Source organism: Panthera onca, chromosome A2 (genome assembly GCF_046562875.1).
Source record: "Panthera onca isolate mPanOnc1 chromosome A2, mPanOnc1 haplotype 2, whole genome shotgun sequence".
Taxonomy (NCBI): domain Eukaryota; kingdom Metazoa; phylum Chordata; class Mammalia; order Carnivora; family Felidae; genus Panthera; species Panthera onca.
The window spans coordinates 101,616,116-101,636,958 of NC_138340.1; the positions used below are offsets into that span (position 1 = coordinate 101,616,116).

At 42.7% G+C, this 20,843-nt stretch overlaps 1 protein-coding gene across 5 annotated transcripts in view; it reads right to left on the reverse strand.

Moving 5' to 3' along the window:
• The window catches only part of ICA1 (islet cell autoantigen 1), a 148,910-nt gene that overhangs the window by 1,845 nt on the left and 126,222 nt on the right, over positions 1 to 20,843 (reverse strand). For all 5 annotated transcript variants that reach the window (XM_060633888.3, XM_060633879.3, XM_060633872.3 and 2 more), the window contains exons 11-14: positions 20,595 to 20,657; positions 20,452 to 20,484; positions 10,558 to 10,827; positions 628 to 717 (exon numbers count right to left, since the gene is read on the reverse strand). In XM_060633888.3, coding sequence (XP_060489871.1) covers positions 628 to 717; positions 10,558 to 10,827; positions 20,452 to 20,484; positions 20,595 to 20,657 — 456 coding nt within the window. The remainder of the gene's footprint in view (positions 1 to 627; positions 718 to 10,557; positions 10,828 to 20,451; positions 20,485 to 20,594; positions 20,658 to 20,843) is intronic.

Consider the following 20,843-nt stretch of genomic DNA (forward strand, 5'->3'; position numbering starts at 1 on the left):
TGCAGCCCTCACCTTCCCTAGACCTCTACTGCCAGAGTTTGGGAAACCAGGTGCAACTGTTTGCACAATACCTACAAGAACATCCTGGGAATGCTTCTGGATGATAAAGACACTCCCTGCAACTTCCTGTGGTTAACACGGAAAGTGGCTGATGACCAAAGGGAGAGACAGCTGCAAATACAGAGATCTTCAGTCAAGCACAGGTTCTCTTTGGGGACCTGTCTCAGAAAAGAACAGTCCCACAAGCTTGAAAGGCCCTCCTCTGACAGCTAAGTAAACCTGGCTCTTTGTTAGGTGGAGGCAATGGTAGTTTCAGTAAAAGACAGCAAACTTCACTGGCCTTTCCTACCTTGCTGGAACCATTCAATCTTGGTCAGCACACAATCACATGGGGAGAGGTTATTTGGTTCCTCCTCCTTTGGTTTAATAAGGGGAATTATTAGTTGGGACACTGGGCCAGAATAAAAGAACATAATTCCTAGGATCATGTAAAACTCTTCACCCTTGTAGCCCATGCTTTGTATCCTAGGTGCTCAAATAAAATTAGTAAAGAAAAGACAGAAAATAGTGTTAGGCTAGTTGAAAGGAAGGCAATTGTCATTTCCAGGGAATAAAACACTATATTACCTTTCATTGCAGGGCTGTTGTCATTTGGACTGCTTGCCTGTGGTGCTGGCCATGGAGTAGGAGGAGGATTGACATTGTTCTCTGACCAGCCTAATGTTCAAAACCAGAGGTTGTTAGGTCGAGGGAAGAACAGGCACACTGCCCTACCAGGCACTGGGCACACACACGGTCTCACCCATAGTGGCCTCCAAAGAAAGGGAAAAGGGTGACAAGACCCTTCTGCCATGTTCTTCATACCTGGGGTATATTTTATGGGACAGTATATATATATATATATATATATATATATATATATATATATATATATATATAAAATTATACCTAATTCATAAGTATGGAAAATTAGGGAAAAAATTGGATTTTGGAAAAAAAAATTGTGAAATTGTTAACGTTGAAACTTTTTTTTTTTTTTTTTTTTTTTTTTTTTAGCTCTATGCCCATTTTTCTTCTCAAGTAACATCATTTCATGGTCACACCAAAGATTATCCATAGCATTCCAAGGAAATCAAGTGCCTTGTTTTTCTGTCATAAATGGAGAAAGCTTAAAAAAAAAAAAAGTGAACAATAGTAAATATAGTGATACAACTAATAAACTGTGGGTCTTCTCCACTTCATTATGATCCAGCTGATTTATTTTGTATCCAGCTAATCTGAGAAGTTTTAGTTAATACAGATAAATAAATGGTAGTCTAGTCCAAGTTTAAGAGGGGAAAGAAAGCCCCCTCCCCCAATTTGCTGCCATGTCCTTACAATGGCACTTGGCTTGTGTAACCCAACATTCTGTAATGCCCCCTGTGCTCTTCCTGCTTCTAATGTAAACTTAACATCCGGCAGTCCTGCTTGGGGAGAGGCACACCTAGTTTCCCTAGATGTTTTGGCATGGCTAGATGTTTTGGCATGGCTCACATTTAATTTAGAACTTTACCATATACTCCTTTGCACATCTGCTTTAATTCTTGGTATGTTTAAGTCCTGTCTTCTTAGTGAGAGAAGAAATTCCTTCTTCAATGTGCTCCAAAATACCTAATGCAGCATAGGAAGGTGTTTGTGGACTAAGTCCATTCTTGATTCTCACCATGAAACACAGACCATCAGATGATGTATCACTGTCGGGTCCATCATTGTTAAAATTGTATCCTTTTACTGGGATGCTCTGCTTACAGTGTTTTCTCTGGAAAAGGTTTTGTCTCCTATAAGGCCCTCATAAGACAACATGTTTGGATGGCACAGTTCAGCTGGGGCAGTGAAACCAATTTCTGGAGCAAGAAAAGTCAATGAGTATATGCCACAAAAATGATAGCATTTAATGCTGCTCATTTCCCCTGCCACTAGTCTAAGATGTGTAATAGGAGATGTATTAGCAACTCTTACTCTGTTTATTAGTTTGCAATTTTGTGTCACCTCCTAGAGTTGTGAGCCTCTTGGAGATAGGACCATGTATTAATCATCTTTACATCCTGTACTGTGCTGCCTGGCACACAATGGCTGTTGAATTAGGATAAACTTTTAGGGAATAGTCTTAAACCATAAGAAGTACACTTATAAAGCATTATTTTAAGATACAGCAAAGCAATGCTTGGCATAGTAGATGCTATAATACTCACTGGCTGAATTATTTCATTTTAGACAAGTGACATACAGACTTCTCCGAGAAGACTAACCAATGACAAATAAAACAGGAGGCCTTTGACCTATTTATTGGTTCTAAAACAATGCAAACATATAGAGGGTTTTTAAAAGTATTATTATTCATTGGAAAGGTACTTGAATATGTAGTTAACATAATTCATAAGCCATCAAAAGCACCAGATTTTGAGGGAGCTTTCTAGGATAATGGAAATGTTCTAACACTGGACTATAGTGTTAATTGCACAATATAAATTTACCAGAAATCCTTGAACCATTCTTTTACAATGGCTGGTTTTTATGGTATGTAAATTACAGTTCAAAAAAAGCAGTTTTAAGAAATGACCAGTATTCAGTGTAATCCAGGAGTAACACAACCTCCCTAGTTCCTAGATAACTGGCCCATGAGCATTCCTTTTAAACGCAAATCACATAAAACAGTGGCAAATGTGGAAAGTTAAAATCGTGATTCCATAAGTATGCCAAATAAAGCTGAAAGAGGTAGAATGTAACTGGGTGACTTTTACCCTTTTCCCCTACAATCCTCTCCCCAACACCAAATGTACTCAAGACCCACCTGTGCTCAGCAGAGCCCACGGACCCTTCCCCGCACCCCCAGCAAGGCTGGCCTTAACCTCTTAAGAGTAGTGGTTCTCAAAGTGTGGTGCCCACACCAGCAGCATGGGTATCACCTGTAAGCTGGCTAGAAATGCAAGTTCCCAGGGCCAACCCTGACCCAGTGAATCAGAATCCCTAGGGGTAAAGCCCAGGAAACTGTTTTAACAACTCCCCAGTGATTATAAGTGCAAGTTTGGGAAGCACTGTTATAGGCGGTCTCCAAGGAGGCTGCACAAGGGTCACTATCTCCATCAGGATCAGGTCATCTTGGTTGAGGCCAGAGCCAGACAAAGGCAGAGGCTCTCCTAGGAAACAGAGGGGTCTGTCTCAGAACCCTACTTCCTCAGGTCCTGCAGCTTTAAGCTCTTCAGTTCTGTCAAGCTCTCTGAGTTCAAGGAGATCCACACATTCAGAGAGAACCTGAACCGACCCAGAGCAAAGCCAAATCAGAGGTACAGAAGTCAACCCTCCCTGGTTTCTATATGCTATTCAATACAGTGGGAACTCAATGAGATAATTTTTCGCATTTCAAAAATATGCACAACAGTCATTTTTTTTAAATGGCTGCAGAGAACACTCAAAAAGCGAGGCAGGTTGGAAGCATTGTATTTTTTAGAGTATAAAATGGAACACATTCCTAAAGGAGGCAGAAATAAATCTACATGTCAAAACCGAGCTCCCCTCACTTTATGTAATGGGCATGTTCCTGAAAAGTTATAAATAAATAAAATGTCTGTATATCAAATCATATTTTAAAAGTACCAGAAATATAAATCATTTTTCAAGCCTATTGGATTATAATGGCATATTCCTTTATAAAGACAATACATGTCTGTTAATTGGATTCATTTGTAACTGTGGGTTTTGGAATATTGCTCACCTAAACACTCATGATCATACAGGCAACATCTAGAATCTATGGATTTGGGGGCTTCTCTGGAGCAGAGGAAACGAAGGACGATGAGTCTGATGACATCCCCTCATTGGAGTCTAAGATGATGGGGACAACATACCTCAGAGTTTTCACAAAGACACAGGCTGTCTCTATTCTCTTGTCCCACAGTGTGGAGCAGAAGCAACAGCCAGTCTGCCAAGTCATATTGTTCCCTCAGAACAGCTATTAAGCAGAAGTCTAACGCACTTATGTGCATGAGGGGGAGAAAATAGTATGGCTGGGACACTGGCTAAAACAGAAAGAAAAGAAAATATAAACTCAGCTGCAATGTCACCCTCACTCATATCACTTTGGGAATTATTTAGGGGAGGGGTGCAATGAGGGTAATTATGGATGGAATGCCAAGCCAGATTTCAAATGTCTTGGCTTCTGTCAGGAAAAAAAAAATGCTATTTAAAGAGAACTTCGTGTAGCTAATATTCCTGTAATTGCCATCAACTCTTCTCTAGTTGGTGTTAGCTGGCTGAGGCGTTTTTAACATGAAGGTGTGGCTAGAAAGATGTCTCCCCATCTCAGAGTAATTGTGTCAGGAGAGGGTGGTGAAGGGTGGGGGCCGCAGAGCAAGAGCTGAGAGCTCTGTGAGCAAAATGATTATCCTAGCTCACAGTTCCTTTGATATGTCAACTGTGCTACCCATTTGCAGGAAACACATATAAAATTTTATTGGAGCAATCCTGCCCCCTTTACTTACATAAGGGAAAATATAAATCAGCCAGAAATAACACTGGCCAGCTAGAGCAGCAAGTGAAGCCAAAATAACACCATCCAGAGGAGCACTTTACCATGAATGTAATTTCACTAGCTGGGAGAGCAAAAGCCCAGGCTGGGTTGATGATCATAGCGTGGGGGGGCTCTGGGGTGGGGTTGGCAGGGAAAGGGAAAGTGGGAACACCACAGCCATGGTGGCCAAGCACCACCCAGCCATCCATATTTCCCGTACTGAGCCCCAGTTTCCATCTCTGCAAAGGGTGGGTAAAAATTCCTGCCTCATAGGTGGTTGTTGTTGAATAAGATAGGATCTTGTAGGTGAAACGAGAGAGAGGCTAGAGAGCAGGCCATCAATAAATCTAAGCCGAAACTGAATTTTAGTCCAGTTCAGCAAGCACGAGGAACAACCCCTGAGATTAGCTGAGGGTTGTTTTCTTTTAATCTAGTGATTCAATGTCTGCTGCTCTCTCCCTCCCTTCTTGTCATCCCTCCATCCACCCAGTCTTTTTTGAACATCTACTGTATTCCAGGCACTCAGCCATGTTCTGGAAATATGATGGTGAGCAACACAAACATGGGCCCTGCCCATGACAACCAAAAGCAAGAGACAGAAAATTAGACCAATCTTAAAATCACGTGAGAGAATGGGAATGAGTGAGTATACCGGGTACAAAGGGAATGGAGGCAGAAACATCTAACCTGGACTGCTGGGAGGAAGAGGAAGTCAGGGAAGGCTCCGTGTATGAAATGACATTGAAGCTGAGAACCAGAAGGATGAGAATTTAACTAGGGAAAGCAAGCATCATGGGTGTGTAGGTGGGTGACGTGCTCTAAGGAGGAGCGAGAATGCGTACCAGAGCCCAGTGGTGGGTAGAGCCAGGCTCACTCAAGTTCGATATGGCTGGAGTCCAGCTTACTGACATAATACATGTTTCTCCAGCAAAACAATGTTGTTAAGTCATGCTAAGTAAAGGTGTGGGGAGTGTAGGCAGCAGTGGGACTGGGGTCAGGTCCTAAAGGACCTTGTAAGCCAATCTGAGGAGTTGAGAAATTATATAAATGATGGATATAAAACTCCAACAACTTGGCAAGTCACAAGACCTATGTGGGAATCCCTGATTTCCTCATATACTAAATGGGGGTGGAATAGATGGTCATCAAGGCCCCTTCCATGGATTAAAGGAGGCACTTAAATTCTGCACATATCCAAGACCTACAGATGCTCCTCAACAAGCTGCTTCTTTGATGGAACAAAAATTCCACTGGCTTGTGTTGAAAGTACCACTGCATTAAACTCTAACTGCACGCCACAGTCTTCTCCTTCATATCCTTTGAGCCCCAGAAATACGTTATCTGGAACCAGGCTAAGCCAGGAATGGCAAGAGGCGAGCTCAGTTTGAGGAAAGGTGAATTTGAGATAATGCAAAGCCTGGCATTACATTAGCCTTAAATAGAAACCCACCCAGATGGCAATAGCACCTAGGCATGGTATAAAACAAAAGAATATCCAGAAGGAACACAGGGCTGTACATTTGTGAGAATGTGGAACAAAACTCCTAACTTTGGTTTGCAGAATCCTAAATCACAAGATGTCCTGGTGCATTTATTTTGAGCAGATGGTAGTCTTTTCAGTATCGGTGTCTATTTCTAAATTAAATTTGGGATATTGGTGGAGAATGGAGAAGAATGTCAAATGAGGCTTATCAGCCTCACCTCATCTCTACCTTGGGCAACCCCCTCTGGCTAGCTCTCCTTCTATTCACTTTAAGAGGCCTTAGGAAGGCACTATTTTCTCCTCCCTGTATGACACAGGAAATTCCAGCCCCTATTATGCTGGTAACTTCAGAAACTCTTAGAAATCCTACATAAAATTAACTCCTCTTTCAAATGTTCAGCCCAACTTAATCCTAAATGTAAGTTGCTTTGTTTGGCTCTCCCAGACCTTGAAGTTGAGGTGGGGAGCAGAGGAAAATGCAATTGTTATCTTACTAAATCCCCCTTCCTTTCTGCTCCCCAGAGCACAGGGGAATGGATGAGGAAAGAGGACAAAGAAAGGAGGGAGGGAGGCAGAGGAAGATGGGGAGATAAGGAGGGGAGAAGACAGAAGAGGTGAAGGAGAAGGGAGGAGGGGAGAGTGAGAGGGAAATGCAGCCTGTGGAAGAGCAGAGTTTGCTGCCCCCCAAGCCTGGAGCATTCCCGAAGTTCTCATGACACTCTGACCCTGAGGCTGCAGCCCCACCTGGACCTCACAGAGAACCAGGACAGCGGTGGTTGAGACTGAGCAGGAATGCGCTTCAGGGAAGATGTGGGTGGCTGCTAGCACAGGAGAAGATTCTATAGACAATCTCGATTTCAAATATTCTATTCTGGAACATCATCTGATTTTTGTGGTTGACAGGGACCCTGCCTCCCCACATGCACATTCCTCCTTCATGGCAACCACCTGTCCTTGGTCTGTGTGTGTGTCCAGGACACCCAGGGCCAGGCTAATCATATTATAATTCCTGCTCCTCTGGAAGCATCCACGGAGAGGCCTGAAGGAACCCACTGAGGAGTCACATTTGCCATCAAAGACTTGGTACAGAGAGCCAGCCAGAAGGGAAAGGTGAAAGGCACAGACTCTGGAGGCAGATGGCTCAGGTTCACTCTCTCTCTCCTATCAGATGTATGATCTCAGGCAAATTACGTAGCTGCTCTGTTCCTCAGTTTCCTGGGCTCTATGATGGAGATGATGATAGTACCTGACTAGGAAGGGTGTGGTGAGGATTAGGTTACGTCAACTCTCTACCACTGCTTCTTTCACTAAGCCAACATGCCAATGGGCCTTTGTACTCCATGTTGTGTTTGACTTTTCAGTTGTTTATTTAATTTGGGTTTTGAGATGATCTGGATAATCAGGGGAAGCAGTTCCAATACGAGGTGTCAGAAGTTTAACAGTTACTTAGATGCTTTTGCAGTTCATGTATATAGATGCATTTTCTAGACGATGGATGTAATAAAAAAAAATCTACAGCTAATATTCATCTTTTCCCCTTTTTTAGGGTGAAAGTCCTCATAAAAGCATAGACTGTGGTTGCAACTGGATTACATGATCAATCATCAAAGCAGGGGGGCTGTTCTTTATTTGTACCACATCTGTTTTGAAGGTTCCTTGAATTCAGGCAGCACCAGTGGTGGAATTCTGGGAGTACCTGCTGGGAGTCCATAGGTGTGAGAGAGGCTGAATGAGCTTCCTCTTTCAAACACTTAGGTTCCACTTTTTTTTTTTTTTTTCTGTCACTTTAAGTTCCGTAGACATTCAATTGATGGCTGTTGGCATGCAAAGGCAACAGGATAACTCAGAGGTTACAAAACAACTCCTTTAACATTGGTCTTCATAGAACACCAGCAGAGAAAAGGAAACTTTTAGCAGCCAGGATGATCCCTTTAAATGGTAAATCAGATCATACCCATTGTTGGTCCAAGATGCTATGATGGTTCCCAATTTCACTTGGGCTAAAAAAAAAAAAGGCCCAGGTTGTTCCAAAGGCTAGGACGCCCTGTGTGGCCTAGCTTCTGCCTCCCTGCCTCACTTAGACCACAGTGCTCTTCCTGCCGACCCTTGGGCATGCCAGGGGTGTCCTCCCTTGGGCAATGGCACATGGGTTCCCTCTGTCTGCATCTCCACATGGCCGATTGTCTCATCTCCTGCAAATCTGCTCAGATCTCATCTTAATGAGAATCCTATTTAGTTCTGCAGCCTGACCTACCCTGCTCTCCACCTAACAGTCTCTATCCCCTGGTTCTAGCTTTCCTTTTCCTCATCATACCAATCACTTTCTAACCCACTATGTGATTTTTCTTTATTATGTTTATTGTTCATTACCTCTTCTTCATTAGAATGTTGTTAGTTCCAGGAAGGCAGAAGCCTTGTCTGTTATGTTTTCATATGAATCCCCAGTGCCTGGCACCCAGAAGGACCCAACCAATCTCTGTTGAATGAGAAACTTGCTAAGAAGCTAGTAGGGTGGCAACATCAAGTTAGATTTTGCTTGCTTGAGAAATAATGGCCTGCCTTGGTAGTAGTACCTCTCTACCAGTATAAGAAGACCTCTTTCCAAAATGAGCTTGCATTTTTCACTGTCAGAACACCTCCCTCCTTTTTTTTAATTTAATTTTTTGAGAGAAACAGAGACAGTGTGAGTGGGGGAATGGCAGAGAGAGGGAGAGAGACACTCCCAAGCAGGCTCCACGCTGCCAGGGCAGAGTCCAACACGGGGCTCGATCCCACAAAACTGTGAGATCATGACCCGAGACAAAACCAAGAGTCAGACACTCAAATGACTGAGCCACGCAGGTGCCCCAGAACACCTCCCTTCTTAGACCCAAGTGTGCTTTTGTGCTGTTTCCTTGGACTTGGGACAAGGCTAAAGTGCCAAGTCCATGGCCACTGCTCTGGTCCTAGCTCTCAGGCATAGTTCCAGGGCTGTGGCCCCTGAGCTGAGATCTTCTCACCCTGCCTGCTCAGGAAAAAGGCATGGAGCTCTGACTTCTCAGCTGTCAGTGGGGGCCACTCACAAGTGAATGACACTCAGCCACCGCAGCTAAGTGAGAACACTGCCACCACCATTCCTCTGGGCATCAGAGGCCCTAGTGTCTCCACAGCTGGGGGCCTGAATCGGGTTCATCCTGCAGCACAGCTGGAGAGTCTCCAGCAGCCCCAAGATCTGAGAGGTAGATCCTGGCTCTGGGCTTCCAGCTCTCCCACAGCTTGTTGGCACCTCCCCCGCAGGTGGGTGGGGGTGAAACTCAAGTCACTGGTGCTCATCTGGGGCTCCAGCAAAAGAGATGGCGAAACCCAGAGGTGAAACTCAGGGTGTAGTATTTTTGGATTCCATGTATCTCTCCTATGTCTAACTCTGTTACTGAAAAAAAAAAAAAAAATGACATGGCTACAAAATGAGACTCCCAGAAGAAGATAAAAGGAATCATGTATTTCATTTAAAAAAAAAAAAAAAAAAAAGAGGGAACACCTTTTTTTGGTCTTGCCCACCAACTCTTGCTGTGTCCATGATCTCATCTCCAAAGACCTGAGGTTTTTTTTTAATAGCTCATAATTACTTAATCATTCCAGTTCTGCTGTTTGTTCTCAGCTTTAAGTGCCAGATAAACACTTATTAAGGAGATAGCCTAAATTCATGGAAAAACCAAAACAACTTGAGAACTTCTTAATAGTGATTCCTGTCTTACAATTAAAGCGACATGAAAGGAGGAAAACGGTGTCGAAATACTAGAAAATAGTCTCCTTCCCAAGGTCTGTTTAGAAACTCAAACTTTAAAATTTCAATTTCAATCTGAGTTTAATTTTGCCCTCTAAATCAATGCGCTCCTCATGCTGGCAGTTCTCAACCAGTGTGCTGCCCTGCACCCTGACCAATGTTGCCAGCCACAGATGATCAGTGTGGAAACTGTATTTCATCTGTGGCCAAGGCACATGGGGCTGCTGAGCCCCGTGGTTTAGGCAGAACAGGAGCAGCTGAACTGACAGCATCCTCAGCGTTGCAGTGAGCCAGGATGGAAAGACAGCAAGAAGCAAGATAAAATTCAATGTGCAAAGAGTTAAGAAGCCCAGCATGGTGTTACTTGGCACCTAGAAAGACGACATGTCTATAGAAATGTGGAGAACTGGCTAGGCAGAATTGGCCAAAGCCAATAGGGTCACAACCGGGAAGATTCTCTACGGTATGCCCTGCAAAAATCTAAAATGAGAGCAAGACTGTAAGATTGAGAGCCACCTCTCTAACCTGTCATTAAAAGGAAACATGAACATGACAAGAAAATTATGAAAAGCAAGAAAATTATGAGAAGCAACCTATCTTAAAGCTGGGATAGGACTCTGAGATTTCAACTAAAAAGACACTGGATATAAAATAAAACCCAGAAAACATGAAAAAAAGACAAAGAAGGTAGAAAGAGGCTTTTGGATTAAAAATAAAGAACGAGCACACAACAACAAACCCTGTTTCAATCCCCGTGGTACGTACCTTGGAGTGAGGCCTGTAAGTCTTTCATGTTTTGGTCTAAAAGCTGTGAAGGAAGGAATCCTGAGCCTGCCTGGGGTCTGGGGTCTGGCTCTCCGGCGGCCACAGTGGGCACTGGCTCCTTCGGCCGGCCGTCTCCAAACACGGCAGCCCACTCTTTGCTGAACTCACCCTCGTCCAGGGAGGAAGCATTGAAGATCTCACTCAACAGAAGCAGGTCATCTTTGTCAGCACCCTCGGGTTCTAGGGTCCCCGCCACTGGGCCCAGGCAAGCTGATCAAAGTAACAGAGCACAAAACACATCACCACCCAGGGCCCAAGCTTTTGGGAGCAAATACAGGGGGTGGCTGGGATGGAGCACACTGGGTGATGGCTACATTTAAGAAAAAGTTTATCAAACCATAAATGATTCTCATCATAGTCTCTCTTAAATTCCAGAATTCAATTTCTAGTCCCACTGTCATTCATGCCCCTTCCTCCAAAGCAAGTCCAGTTTCTGGGCATCAGTAGGATTTCCATTAAAAACTCTAGGGTTTTGTTCTTTCCTTAATATAAAAGCAAATTTACCACCAAAACATTTCTCAGACAGGAAACAAAGCCAGGATTGAAGGCATGTGGGAGGTTTTCATTCCTTGTTTGTATAGCTTCCCAAATCTTTTCATACAACAAGCCCTAAAGCCACAGCCACCACACCATGCAGGAGTCTGCCCTGTCATCCACAATGGGGAGAGGACACTTGCCACGCCTTGGGCAGGAACAGAAGATGTCAGGAAGTCCAACAATGACCAAGGAAGGCCTCTTGCTTCCTTTCTCCTTTGCTGCAACTAAATGCAACCCACCTCGAGGCTCTGCCAGAGCAGAGGAAAGGTGGGTCTGGTTTGCCTGAGGGCAGCAGTGAAAGAATGACAGGAAAACGGCAAATTATGGAACCACCTAGAGAAGGCCAGAGACACAGTCCCTGGAGGGTTGGAATGAGAACCAGACCAGAGGGTAAGCCCCGAGGCCATTCTTTACTTGCTGTGTGACTACATCAAGACCCTTAGCTCTTCTGGGTCTCTTGTATTTTTCACCTGTAAAATGATAATATTAATAATGCCCACCTCAAAGCATTATCAGGAAGATGAAAGGAAATACACCTTTAAATCTCATTGCTTGTCCACAAGGGAGACTTTAAAGAAGAGATTCATTCTCATAATATGAACACTGACAAAACACTTAACAGGGAATACAAATAGAATGGGGGCATCACTAGCCAGAAATCCTATAAGACCTTTCACTGGGTTTTCTACATATTTTGAACACCAAAGACTGATGGTCTTACTAACTGTGGCTTTGCTGTGGTACCTACTTGCCACATGGGAACTGCAAACGTAAGTCACGAAGAGAAGGAATAATCGTGATTTGTATTTTCTGAGCTATACTGCAATTTTGATACTGTCATATTAAGTGAGATTAACAGGTTTTCCTCAAATATATGAGACAATTAGCAAGTGAAGGCTTTTTAAAAAAATACATAAAGCTTATCTGTCAGCTTAACTGGATCTACTTTCAACACACTTTATATAAACGTGTTCTGACTGAGAGGACTTCTGATGTGCTAAGCAGACTGGCTATAAATCCAGGAAGGCAGGAGTCCAGTCACTCTCTTATCACTGTGGTTTAAAAATAGTAGCGAAATATGGCTTTAATTGGACAACTGTCTAAGTATTCTTATTGTTTGTGTTATCACAGAAATTTGCACTGGACGTAGCTTGTAGGTGGGTGATGAGAAGACAAGGGAAATGGCATTTTAGTAAATAGGCTTGCGAGACAGTTCTTTAGGAGGGTGGGCAGCCAGGATCCACCTTGACCTGTGCATGGTGGAAAGGCAGGTGGGTAGGGTAGGACAGCCCATATTTGTGAATGCAGGCAGAAAGCATGGCTGTGTCCATTAACATACACCTCACTAGGCATCCTCCCTCCTTTCGGCTCTCAATCTCGCTTGGTGTCAACTCTTTTACATATATTAACTTCACAAATCTCCATACATTCTACTTTCATTTGGGACTGGAATATCCAAACCTTTTCTCCTGGTTTACTTTCTGGCCTGACTGAAACCAGCTGATTGCGGAACCAAACCTGTTTTACTGGAACCAACTCAAATCAAAGAGTAGACTCTAGAGGAAGGGATGACTTTAGATAAGCACTGGAAGTTATGCGTATTCTTCCTGAAGTCACTTTACAGCCCTCTGCTAAGTCAAACCCTGACTACTCTTTGATTTGAATTGACATCATCAATTTATTTGAATTGACATTTGATTTGACATCATCAAGATGTCAACCCAGGGAAGATCATGACTAACATTAGCAACAATAATAAACGTTAAGCCTTCCAAAAAATAACCAGAAACTGGGGAAGCTTAATCTTTAACTATTTAGGTTGTGTGTGACAGTTCTGAGTGGACTTCTGTGGGTTTTGTTAACTTGGCATCCCTTCCCTCTTCCTCTTCAGTTTTCCCTTTCTGGAAACACCTTCTCCACCAGATCCTGGTGAATACTACATAAAGTGCCTCACCACCCCTCATCTAGACTGGCCAGAGTCCTTCATTTCTCAGACCATGGAGACTGGCTCAGGGATGAGCACATGCCAGAGGCTTCGCTGAGTTTGGTATATGGAAGGGGGAAGGAGGAGGATGTCTTTCTCAGACTCCAGGTTCTAAAGATACAGTTTTGAGGCTCCCAGGAATGAGAGAGCCAGACATAGAACAACACAGTATCAAGAGTTGGAAACAGAATATTGACAACACTGTCTAAGCTCTGCATCCAGCCTCATTTGAGGCCAGTCCACCACTGTATGTCCTCAGTTACATGGACCAATACCCAATATGTTCTTTTCTTTTTAATTTTAAAGTTAAACTACTTAGAGAAGGGTTTCTATTACTTCCAACCAAAAGATTCCTGACCAATATTGTATCCTGTCAAATTCAACTTCACTGACAATAATGAGAAAAGGACCCATGGCAAGGATGATACTGTCTAGAGCTATTTCTGAACAGAAATTTACTTGGAGATCTACCACTGAATTTGGGCTATTAGTGTCCTGGTTATTTAACAGTTAAAGTGGGCTGCACAGTGGACATTTCTCTAAGAGAACTTATTACTTCACTAAAAGCAATGAAACTGGCACTGACTTGAACCAGAAAACAGGGAAACCCAATTACTGCCCTGATAATTAAGATGCTTGAAATTACTATACATAACTCATAAGAAAAACTTAATTACAAGTAGAAAAGGACAGGCTTAGGTCTGTAACCAGACAAGTCAAGACTTGAAAAATAACACTAGCTCTTAAGAATCAAGCTATCATTTTCCTTGGAAATAATTCAGCTCAACTGTGAGAAAATGGGGACACACACAGAGAGATGACAAGCGCTTTGAGAGAAACCCTGGTAAGGGCTGTACAGGCAGAGTCAGGGCTTCCACCCAGGTAGCTGAGCAAGTATCATGCCTGGGTCATGGCACCCATCCTGCTTTTGTCTTCAAGGGTAAACCAAAGTTCTGGAGCTCTCAAGTGCCAACCCACAGATACAGACCATTCCAAGTCCCCGTCATGCTCTTGTAGGCTCCCGAGTCTCCATGTTCACTCTCACATCCAATAACCCAACCCCAGATGTTACTACAAAAATAGAAGCCAATAGACACAATGAACTCTAGTTCTCACCTCTAGGTCTTCAGCTCTATAATCCTTTATGAATTCCCTCCTTTTTTTTTTTAAATGTTTATTTTTGAGAGAGAGAGAGAAAGAGAGAGAGGCAGACAGAAAGAGAGAGACACAGAATCCCAAGCAGGCTCTTGGCTCTGAGCTGTCAGCACAGAGCCTGACACGGGGCTCAAACTCATGAATGGTGAAATCATGACCTGAGCTGAAGTGAACGCTTAAGTGACTGAGCCACCCAGACACCCCTCCCTCTTCCTTTTTAACATCAGCCCTAGGTACACTCTCCCCTCCTGCTGGGAGCCTGCTCTGCCCCCACTGGGATTCAGCTCCAGCGTCTCTATTCTTTCTCTCTCCAAGGCTTCCTCTCCTAACCTCAGAAGACGTGTGCACATCCCAACAACAGCCAATCTTGCGACTGCTGTCTCCTTGGGCACCCCGTCCCATCCCCAATGTTGCTGCTCTGGTTTCTTCTCCCTTCTACAGCCACACACTGTACTTTGTCACTGCTCTTATTTCCGCTACCTGTAGTCAAGTTCCTGCCCCTGCTCCAAACAGCAGTGGCCCTCCTGAAGGTTACCAGTGAGATCTTCATGGCCGATTCAACCCTGTCTCTGGCCTCACCCTCTGTGGGACTTTGTCCTGTTGTACAAGCTGGAAATGCTGTCATCTCCTGGGGTCTCCATGAAGTGGCTCTCTCAGGTGTCTTCCTATCTCCTCAACAATACTATCCCTGCTGCCTCTTCTTATTCTGGTTGCCCTACAGTTTCCTCCTAAGCCTATCTGCCTTCCCTACATTATCTACAGAACATCTTATCTATTCTCATGGTTTCAATCTCACCTGGGAAGACTTTCAAATCTCCACCTACAATTCCAAGTTTTCTTGAACTCTGATGACAAACTCCTGACTCAAGGGTCCCTTGGGGCTTACTACTGGCAAGCCTGCTGACACTCCATAAAAGGCACCTTCCTCGCTGTATACCTTTGCTCAGTGCAGCTGTGAGAGTTTCATTTTCTTATTTTAAAACGTTCAACGGCTCCCTCTGACTCCAGAAGAAAGGAACACTCCTTACAGTGGTATTTAGGACCTCTGCAGTCCAGCTCTAAGGCAGCCCTTCCAGCAACTCATGAGGCCTTCAGAGAAACCTATGCTTTGGCAAAACTCCCTCACATTTGCCATTCCTCAAACATGCTTTCCTGCCTTCCTGTCTGGAAGCCTGTTTTCTCCCAGTGAGATGCCTAGAGAGAAGAATCATACTGAACTGAAAGGAACCTTGGAGATTATCCCCATTTAACTCACTTTACAGATGAGGAAAAAGATACCCAGGTCAGATGACCTGCCCAAGGTCATATAATTTATTAGTTACAGATTATCTGTCTGGGGACCCCTGGCTCACAGATCAAGATGTTTTCTCAGTGCAGCACACCGCTTTTCCCTCAGAGCCTGTTAATGATGTCATATATAAATGAATATTCAAGCTTTTGTAAAGTGTTGAGGGTTTCTAAGGTCAGATGGCTCCACCAGCAGCCAGGCAACGCTCTTGGCTGTAAGCAGCATGGCAGAATGGCAGACCCACGCAGCATGTTTGCCTTGTACTGGCCAGGGGTTCAAAAATAAAATTCCTAGGCCCCTGGGAAAATATTCCCTAGGAAAACTGATTCTGAGCCAATGAGCTCTAACTGATTCTGACCTAGCGAGTTTTCAGAGTGAAAACTGACATACAGAGGAAGCTCTCTTAAGTTCAGATAGAGGGTGGGTGACAGAAAGTAGATGTGGGACACTGGTGACAGCCCACTCAGGTTATATTTTTGAAATCATACTGAGTTTCTGACCTCAGCATGAATTAGGAACCCAGGAGATGGAAATGGAGCTACATAGACCAAAAATGAGAGCACAGCAAAACAAAGAGATAAATGTCACAACAGTTACCTTCATCTGTGTGTGAAACAGGAAGACTCTGCTTCTCTGTTTTTCTCCCTGGTCCCCACTCTCAGCATTATGACTAATGTAAAGGCCACACATTTGCAATACATATGAAAAACCCCAGCAACCAACACAATCCTCACATCACCTGACAGAGAGTAAGGCGGGGGGAAGTGGGGTGGGAAACCACCGTACAAAAAGTCTAACGAGAAAAGTATTTGTCCTTATAAAAGGCTCCGGTAACAAATTGTACTTGTTTGGAATCCAAGAATACTACTTCTAAAAACTCCCTTGTGGTGAAAAAAGACACAGCTAATAATAATAATAACAGATGGGGAAAAATCCATCTCTACCCACTCTCTGGAATACACACACACCCCAAACAAAAACAAAAACAAAAACCCCAATCGTGCTAGACCCTGAGTAAGCACTCGAAAAAAGACTTCTTGATGATCCCCAGTCCTGGTCCTCCATTTTAACATTAGATCTTAACAAGCAAGTAATCTTACTGAAAAACTTGACATCCGGGGCAGGAGGAAATCTATACAGAACACTACTGACTACAGGGTGATCAAGTAAGAACAGGAGAGTGTTTGGTTTTAAAAATGCACCATTATTTTATGAAAGGACCAATGTCAGCTGTTCATCCTAGGATGCTGAGGGAGACAGGGAGAAGAAAAAGTTTATGAAAAAAGATAACAAGCTTAGTCTTTGCCACACTGCGTGTGAGGAAGCAATCAGGTTCCTAGTCAGCTCTATACAGAGAACAAAAGAGATAGTCCTGAACATCTGGGGAGAAACCAGGCATGGGGCCATAAGCCTGTATTATTGTTACAGGCCAAAGGTCTGCACCCGGACTAAAGGGAGCTACTGAATAAGCTTCTTTGTCGTTCTGATGGTTGGCCAGAATTTAGAGTCACAAGTCTGAAAGTAGTAACCAAGGAAATGGGAGAAGACAAACGTTTTAGTTGCAATGTGTACAATTATAATTTTTAAAAATTTCAGTTAGTCTTGTCCTTGAGAAGGATCTTTTGGATAAATCCAAATAATGAGATTTAGGTGGGCTAAATTCATCTAGCTATATAACTAGCTTTATAGCTTCACTTCCTGTTCAGTTATCTGATAGTTCTTTTTCTCAGCCAACTTTGAGGAATACAAACACTCCTGCATGTTACAACTAACTCATGAATTGAGGCTGGGATTGTCACATGTGCTCACAAGGTGATTTCAGAGCCACTTTAAAGTTACTGCAAAATGTCACTCAGTTTTTTTTCACTTAAAAATTTGTATAAACTGGCCAAGTATTGGTTTGCTATTTACATTATCTATTTAGTTGGAGAAAACACATTTCATTACGACACTGAATCGGAGTGATTTTTTGGGGCAACGGCTCCTGGAGAACTGTCTCCTTGTTGTTGTCATAAGTGGTCTGCTTTTTGATAACACTGTACCATGGCTTGGCCATTACTTGTCTAACAGAATTACCACTGGGAGTGAACTGGCCCCCAAGCAGCAGGGCGCTAGAGCTTATAGCCCCCAAGTCCTATAAAGGCAGCCATCCCTGGATTAAGCTCTTTTTATTTCTTGATTGCTTAATGTCTTGCATATTATTATCAGTGTTTTAATTCAGGATCTGGGCCTTCTGGCGGTTTTCTGAAGGGCACACATTTTGAAGTCAACTAATTATCGTGTGTTCTTTTCTTCATTCACCACAAGTTCTGTGCACTGACAGAGTATTTCTAGACTTGTGGTCATGTTAATCTTTAAGCTGATGCTGCCCTAGGGGTTGCCAATGCAGAAGAGTCAGATAGTGACAGAGCATGGCTCACGCCTCGAGAAGGGCTTTATGGCCTGGCAGTGATAAAGGGAAAGGAGAGATTATGTGACATTGCATTTAACTGAGACAATCTGTAAATCAACTTTTCTGCCTGAAAACAAATACACATTTTGGGAAAGAATACAATTTTGGGAAAGAAACAATACATTTTGGGTAATTGTATTAAGTGAGTGCTCCAAAAAAGGGTATGAGCTGCTATTCTATGAAACAAAGACTGTTAACTGTAAACCAATGAGTTATAAAAGTTGTTTTAAATAAGGGGAAATATAACAATCTTATTCCAGTGTATCTGTGACAGGCTCTGGATGAAGCTTATGAAAGTAAGCATCTATCTCAGGTAGTAGCATTTCTGATTTAATTCTGTGAAGAAATACATGGGTACTGGGTTAATTTTTGTTTTGCCATTACTACCAAGTTGAAAAAGTCAAAATCCAAAAGCAAGAACCCTTTTTTGTAATAAGGGGGGAAACACAAGAATATGGACTTCTATCTGCTTGTGTGTATGTAAAGAAATAGGGATGAGAATATGGAATAGAGAGGAATGGCAAGCAGAAATGGGAGTCAGAATTTTCCACTGTCTACATTTTCACTGTCATTATCACGTACCGATGTGAATATACATATTCAAAACTTATGTTTATTAAAACAGTGAAATTAAATAGATAATAAAAGAGCAAATTACATGAACAAGAGGTTGGCAACAGGAGAAATAACAGTCTTCCTTTCAAAACAAGTTGAAAGATACAGCTAATTATAAATAACTTGTGAAATGTTAAGATTTGGTAAAACTACATGGTGGGTACCTATTGTGTGTTAGATTATTGTCTTTATCTCACCTTTGCAAGCCTGCAATATTTCTCCCTCCAAAAAAATTTGTGACAAAAGCTCTTTATTTCATAAAAGTAATCTATCCTTATGCCAAGTGGGAAACGTTTTTATGAAAATGGAGGCCAGGTAATGGCAGTCTGCTTTAATTATTTGCTTTGTGCTTTCATAACCCGAGGTGATTTCAATATTTACAAATAAGTATGATTCTGACAAAAAAACATGTGGACATTGATGAAATATTGCAAAGTGTGTTGCCTGGAATGAGAAATTGGTAAAGAAAGCAGGTTTCTTCCAAGTTTATAATCCTAAGCCCTGGAAACTTAATGTAAGAGTTCTACTTGCTGCCTTTCCATTTTTGAAAAAGCTTTAATCAATGCCTTCTGTTCCCCAGACTTCCTCTCACACTTCAGGAATTAAACCCAAATCAAGCTCAAACTGAGTAGAGGAAATTGTCGGCCCTAGTTAAATGGGGTCCATAGGATCATCTTGCCCCATTTCCAGTCCTAGGAGAAACTTGTTCCATCAGGGTGGACTATGGACCAGCAGTCCAGGACAAAGGGTGCTCTAGAGTTTGTCTCAGAATATCAGTGGAATTTTGGACTTGTGATAAATCATCAGAAGCAAACCCTTGGTGGGATGGAAAACAAAGGCTATACCAGGCTGAACAGTCAATTTCCTGGAGTCATTTAAGACTATGCTTATCTCAATCAAATCCATGCTTTTGGATTCTCTTTTGGAGAGTTATTTAGTAAATTATTTTAGGCGGTGAACTTGGGTGGGTGACCTAGCCAGGCAAGCTCCTCCTCTGCATTTAACTAAGGTTCAGTAGGGGCGCCTGGGTGGCTCAGCCGGTTAAGCGTCCGACTTCAGCTCAGGTCACGATCTCGTGGTCTGTGAGCCCCGCGTCGGGCTCTGGGCTGGAGCCTGCCAGAGCCTGGAGCCTGCTTCCAATTCTGTGTCTCCCTCTCTCTCTGCCCCTCCCCCATTCATGCCCTGTCTCTCTCTGTCTCAAAAATAAATAAACGTTAAAAAAATTAAAAAAAAAAAAACTAAGGTTCAGTGGAGGTGCAGCACAGTATACCACAGGGACAATGTTTCTAATGCCACTGTCTCAACTGCTTACCATCTGAAGAGTGTTCCTGTGTCAGAGGTCATGAGAGACCCTGTATATACATGATCTCCAATTCTGACAACAGCCCAGGAAGACTGTTGCTATTGGTTCCATTTTACAAATGGAGCAACTGAGGCTGAAAGAGTTAAAGTGTGAAGCAAATTACCTAAGGCTATACAGATAGTTTATGGTACAACCAGTACTCAAATCTAGGTCTGGTTCTGAAAGCCATGTTTTTTCTACTATAGCATACAACCTGTGACATAACTTTTAGCTTTAGTAGTCTGAGTATTATGTAATTAAGCTAAAGATGACAAATCCCACATGTACTAATTTGTACTTGGGCATATTTAAAGTCATTTATAAAGACAAATGACAGTTACTTAAAAACAATTTGCTTGGGAATGCAAAGCTATTCAAAAAAATAAACATTACATTTTCCTGCATGTAAAAACAGTATTAAAAAATTAAATTATAACCCCAAAGAAATATATAAATCTTACCACCTTCCTCGGGTTTCATGCCTAATAGTTCATCTGTAGGTCCATTAAAGGAAACAAAGAAAACAAAATTATGAGTCAGTTTCATTTTGTAAGGAGTTTGTCAAATTTATTAAAATTGAGTCATTTTCCTTAATCTAGATTACCTGAGCATGCATTATGTGTAGAGCTTTTGTCTAAGGCAGTTAAAATGCTTTTTCCATCTTCAGCTGTAAACAGAACACATGCACTTGGTTATCGCAAATTCAGAATGGTGTGTGGGTTCGTATACTATTTCAGTGTAAGGTAAACACACAGCTCATCACACAGAAGCAGGGGTCCTCTACATTTTCTCAAGCTGTTGGCTCTCCATGAATTCTGAGCTGACAGCCTCGAATCTTTGCTTTGTTTGGTGG